Source organism: Metarhizium robertsii (assembly GCF_000187425.2).
Source record: "Metarhizium robertsii ARSEF 23 chromosome Unknown MAA_Scf_13, whole genome shotgun sequence".
NCBI lineage: Eukaryota > Fungi > Ascomycota > Sordariomycetes > Hypocreales > Clavicipitaceae > Metarhizium > Metarhizium robertsii.
The window spans coordinates 112,608-118,180 of record NW_011942153.1 but is presented as its reverse complement, the minus strand read 5'-3'; the positions used below and the strand labels follow the sequence as shown (position 1 = coordinate 118,180).

Below are 5,573 nucleotides of genomic sequence, written 5' to 3'. Positions count from 1 at the left end.
CCCTTCCCCCAGGCCCCCCCAACTGCGCTGACTCGGGCAGATCAAATGTGACGAGACACGGCCTAGTTGCCGAAAATGCCTTCAAAAGGGCATTGCTTGTGCCGGATACTCACGTAACCTTGTGTGGTCGTACAAACACCAACCTAGTCTTTGCTGTCGCTCCGACGTCTCTGAACAACAAGTGTCACAACGGGAGGAAACAAGACAATCCGACTTGGGGCAGCATCTTGTCTCGCAATTGCCAGAGCCCATGGTCGACGCTGTGCCTGACTTTACGCTAGAAGCACCCGACGTTTCCTCTTTGTCTATGCTCCCTTTCGATATCTTCCCAGATGGAGAGGATCGATTCTTGGATAGCCACATGTTTGCACTGCCGGCCAACTCTATCCAGCTCGCCGGCCTCACATTAGACGTCGACTTGACCGCTTCTTTGGGCCAGACACCGGCTGGGAGGACTAGTATTACGGACCAAGGCCTGTCCACATGGAACCAGAATCATCTTTCCACTACGCCTTTGACCCCGGGCATACCGCAAGCGCCACGCTGGACCGAAGGCCCGGACGCGAACCTGGCGCTGATAGAAAGCTGGTTTGAACAAGTCTGTCCAGCTTGGTCTGCATTTGACTCTACGGTGAATCTGAATCGAACATTGGCCAATTAATTGTGGCACCGCTCGGCGTCCGTGTTCAACTCCCTCCAGAGCATGTCGGCTAGCTTTCTTTCCGCCAGACTCCCCCACCTCAGGCGACAGGCACTGGCTCTGCTCAACACAGCCAGTGTTTGTGTGCAGGCTGAGATGGATAACATCAAAGGCAATCCTAGCATAGAAGCGTTCCCTACTGGACTAATGTTCTCTCTGCTCTGCTTGGGAACGTCCGTCTGCTGGCTGGACGCCCGTCTTCTCGGGTTGCCGTTCCTCAAGGAGGCAAAGGCTCTGCTTGGGCGTCTGTCAGATCAGTGTCTTGACACTCGAGACGATGCGGCACAAGACTTCCTCTTCTTCAGAAACAGTCTTGTGTACTGGGAAATGCTACTTGCCGTGGTGAATGGCGGCGATATAGCAGGTGGCACGGATGAGCTTGTATCTCGGGAGCGCAACAAGAGCGAAACCATGACGGACTTGCTGCCGCATCCTTGGACAGGCATATCCAGCATGACGGCACGTTTGTTCTCCAGATCTGTCACGCTATGTAGGGCCTATCGCCGAATACTTACCAGGCCCACTGGGAGGGTGATTGCCCTTTCTGCAGCAATGGAGGCCTTTCAGGGCGCTCAAAAACTCGAAGAGCAGCTCCTATCCTTGGACTACTCATCGGTGAGCAGGATGAACGATACCGGTGATCAAAAAACACCATGGCTCCATCTCGCCTGTGCTGCCGAAGCTTATCAACTCTCTGCCTTGCTTCAACTGTACATCACCTTCCCGGACCTGGTGTCAATGCGCTTGCAACTTGCATCAGCCCTTCCTGACGAGGACCACGCTTCTTGGGATAAACTCATTACCCCCTTGGCATGTGACCTTGTCAAAGTACTGAAAAAAATCCCCCCAGACTCTGGCAGCCGAGTTATCCAGCCCATTCTTTACATCTGTGCTAGTACCGGCTTGAGATACGGCCGATTGGATACACCAGCACCGTCGGCTCCCCATCGTTTAGAAACAGGGATACCTAATGGAGCAGCGTACTTGGACTGCATCAACTCCAATATTCTAGACTACGTCGATGGAATCGTTGCAACAAGTGACAAACAAACAGACTCTAGTCGAGTACCGTTGGAAGATGCAGGCATTGGCGCCTCTCGCGAGTTCATTATGAAACGTTTAGATATACTCGAGAACACTTTACAGCCGCGACCAATCAGAGTTGCCAAAGACCTGGTGAAGGCTATTTGGACCGCCTATGATGGAGAGCTTCCTGGTTGTATCTCAGTTCATTGGTTTGATGTCATGGAAGCACATGATTTGCGATCACTATTTGGATGAGTTGTATGTTATGCAGCTTTTTGACATGTAAATCTCGGATATTGGGCTGCTGGTCATGTCTGTATCAGCCGAGCCAAGTAATGCTCCATGATGTCCTCATCTACTGATGGAGAGGGATGAGGCTGTATATAGGACCCCAGTGTCGAGGTTGAAAATTTGGGAGACGAACATGATTGGTATCAGGAAACTACGAGCAAAGCCCGTGGCAACTTGCAACATATTTATGCCTCAACCAGCAGAGTACTGCCATCTGGATTGCCACACCATGGCAACGGCGCACCTTTTGCCAGTTTGCTGAAACCCCAGGCCATGCTTCATGTTTATTTGTCGACACTGCACGGACTGCCCGTTGGGCGCGGGCGCGCGGGGTAAGTGATGCAGGAGGGAGCGACCTCAAACCCAATGGGGAAAACATTGCCGGCCGATAAAGCTACCCGTAATCAATCCATGTGGATTATGTCAGACCGTGGCCCGGGAGACCAATGTGAATATTATAGGCGGCTCGGGCGTCATGGGGCCATGATAGATAGACGCATCCCATTCAAATATGAGGCACTGAGAGCACCAGGGCAGACAGAGAAGCGTGCGGTATAGTGGCATCTTGTTTCTTGTGAAACCTCTCGTCTAGACGCGGCAATAATGTCGATTTCAGCCTTGCTTCGTGCGTCCAACGACTGCGGACTGTCCCCATTCCTGCTAGTGGCTGCATTAATAGTCTTGACTGGCATTGCTATCCGACGCACTTCCCAACAGCGCATCGACGTTGGAAGACCGTTGCGTCTCATCACTAAAGCTCAAGGCGAGTCCCCTCAAAGCGCTACCAGCCCGATATGTTACAGGGTTCAAAGCCCTCAACCATATCACGACTGGTCTATTCGCCATACAAAGCCGCTCCCGTACAGGGCCTTTAGATACGGACCGAAATACAACATCACAATGGGACTCCGTACCATTGATCGGGACGAATGGATCGAGCTTGACAATCACTTCCCAAAATATCATGCTGACAAGGCAATACGCATTCAAGAGCGAGGCGACAAGTGCATCAAGACTCACCCGGATGCCGTTCCAGCCGCCATGGAGCTCCTCGAGGAGCTCGCAAACTATCTACCCGCGCGGTATCCCGGCCTGTTTAAACGAACAGCAGTGGGAATTGACAATATTTGGTCGGGCGAGTCTTTTAACATTCTGCAACGGCCACTCCGGGAAGACCCAATGACAGTATGTGCCAGGTTAATTCAAGATGACCTGGCCCTGTTACTAGAACAGCCAGACGGGACGTATCGCCTCCTGGCCGGGTGTATTCTCTTGGCTGGCTTTTGGAGACTCTCTGACAAGTTTGGCATGTCACTGTCGGATATTCACACCTCTGGAAACGTCCCCTCCTTTCAAGAAAAGCTCGAAAGGGGCATGGTCAAGTTCTTTCAGAGAATGAAGACCGATACTATGTACGGACGCAGCAACTATTTCATCCAAGTCGACGATTCGCTGCCGTGGAGCCACAGCATTGGCGACGAGGACGACCCGGACGTGGGCTGGAGTACGGCCGAAGAGGGCAAAATTATTCACCATCACTGGTTCAGGTCCGAGAGACAATCTCTTCGTCGACTACCCAGGACGCGGGCCATTTGTTTCACGATCCGGACCTACTTCTTGCCCATTACCGAGATGGCAGAGGAGGACTATGTTCCAGGCAGGTTGGCCAGCGCCATCCGTAGCTGGGACCATGACGTTTCAAAGTACAAGGGCCGGGCGAAATATGAAGCTGTTTTGCTCGACTACCTCGACCGAAAACACCAAGACCAGGTGCGCAATGGGTTGGATTTGGCTCGCGAGGAACACGTGCGACAATACCCTTGGTAAAGACGACTTTTCGTTTAGGTATCATGACTGTACCGCACGAGAGTATGGAAAAAGTGTTGCGACCAAAGGCGGTGGTAAGGCCAGAGCTACAACAATCGCGGCAGGGCTGGGCTTGGACCAGACTGCCAAATGCATCAACACAGGCCGTGAAGCCGATAGTTGTAGAAATGAATTGATTGTCTTTTCGGGGATTCTACGGCGTAGCATGCTTGTCTTGTCGGTGCTGTGACTCCATGTCTTTCTTGTCATGTCGCGCAGCATGGAGCACTTGAGCTTGATGACGACTGGCAGCCCGCAAGGAAAGAGCCACCCCTCCATTCCTCATCCGTGACATGGGGTAATTCCACGCCAGCTGGCGACTGCTTTCACCAGATGCCAACTCGTTTTTCCTTTCCCTTGATGTTGATTTGTTTTTTTCTTTATTCCCCCCTCTTGCCAACTACCACTACCACTACCACTGTCATCGTCGTTGTCGTCGCCGTCACCATCATTATTATCGCTAATAATAATAACATTATCACTGTCGTTACTATTATTATCAACAGCAGCGGCAATATCATCAGCAACATCATCAGCAACAGCAACAGCATCAGCATCAGCATCAGCATCAACAACAACAGCGTCAGCAGCAGCAGTCACAGTACGCAAATCACGTTTCATTGCGTTATAGCTTACTAATATTGGTAGATACCTTAAGACGTGCCGGCCGCTAGGAGAATTGGCTGCCGGCGTGGCCATGCTGGAAATACCAACCAAGCGAGCAATGTCGAGGACACAACCAAGCGGGCACTGCTGGGAACACCAGCCCAGTGCGGAATATCGAGGACAACAGCCCAGTCGGGAACGTCGAGGACAAGGTCAATCCAACTACGTTGAGCATATACTACTAGTTTTAATAAACTCTTATCATCTGATGATGTCAACTGGTCTACCAGCAATCTAAAGTTTCCGCGTTAGAGAGAGCGGGGCCGTGGCAGAATATATTTACCAACCAAAAAGTATACAATAATACACTAGTGTGTCTGGTGTGACAATACCGGGCGCGATACACTAGTACTTGAACCGGTCAAATACTTTTAGCCTCGCACTGTCCATGCTCCCGGGTAAAATTCCCCAAACAAGCAAGGTTATGCTCAGAGGTGGAACTGGCAGGCCATCAACGGAGCGGACACCAATGAGAATCGATCGCCATTTGATACGATACCGGAGCGCATGGGAATCCCCGTTGTTGGCCCACGTTCGACATCCGGTTTAGATATTTAATCGCTGTAGTATTCGCGGGGTGATGAGGTGGCACTACCATCATCAACCTTTGCATCTCATCTTTCGTTTCTCGAATCATTGCACCATGGCAACCACACATCACCCCTTGGATCCTCTCTCTGCAGAAGAGATTGAGGCTGCCGTCGCCATTGTAAGAGAAACTCACCAAAACGTCAAGTTCCAGATAGTGTCGTTGCATGAGCCTCGCAAGGCGACCATGTCAGAGTGGTTGGCCGATCGGTCACACGCAACAAAGCCCCCACGCGTTGCAGATGTATCCGTCATTGCTCCAGGGGGGAACGTTGGGGACGGTCTTGTCGACCTTGAAAAGAAACAGATTGTTCAATGGGAATGGATAAATGGCCAACAACCAATTGTTAGTCACATTCAAATGTATGTGTTGGCGAGTAAACTTACACGCTCCGTCTTAGATTACTGTGGAGGATGTGACGGTACAAGGGCACGA

At 51.4% G+C, this 5,573-nt stretch overlaps 3 protein-coding genes across 3 annotated transcripts in view; 2 read left to right on the top strand and 1 right to left on the bottom strand.

Moving 5' to 3' along the window:
• Positions 1-250: 250 nt before the first annotated feature.
• Positions 251-1,981, top strand: MAA_01292 (uncharacterized protein; the record flags this gene model as incomplete). Its single annotated transcript, XM_007819290.2, has 2 exons — positions 251-588; positions 778-1,981. 2 exons carry the CDS (start codon positions 251-253, stop codon positions 1,979-1,981), a joined length of 1,542 nt encoding a protein of 513 aa, XP_007817481.2.
• A 936-nt stretch (positions 1,982-2,917) lies between these two features.
• Positions 2,918-3,844, top strand: MAA_01291 (mannosyl transferase; the record flags this gene model as incomplete). Its single annotated transcript, XM_007819289.1, has 1 exon — positions 2,918-3,844. One exon carries the CDS (start codon positions 2,918-2,920, stop codon positions 3,842-3,844), a length of 927 nt encoding a protein of 308 aa, XP_007817480.1.
• Positions 3,845-4,037: 193 nt separating this feature from the next.
• Positions 4,038-5,573, bottom strand: part of MAA_01290 (Reverse transcriptase) — a gene marked incomplete at both ends in the record, with an annotated part of 4,152 nt that continues 2,616 nt past the window's right edge. Inside the window, 4 exons of the mRNA XM_007819288.2 lie at positions 4,038-4,081; positions 4,288-4,514; positions 4,598-4,711; positions 5,274-5,429. Coding sequence (XP_007817479.2) covers positions 4,038-4,081; positions 4,288-4,514; positions 4,598-4,711; positions 5,274-5,429 — 541 coding nt within the window. The remainder of the gene's footprint in view (positions 4,082-4,287; positions 4,515-4,597; positions 4,712-5,273; positions 5,430-5,573) is intronic.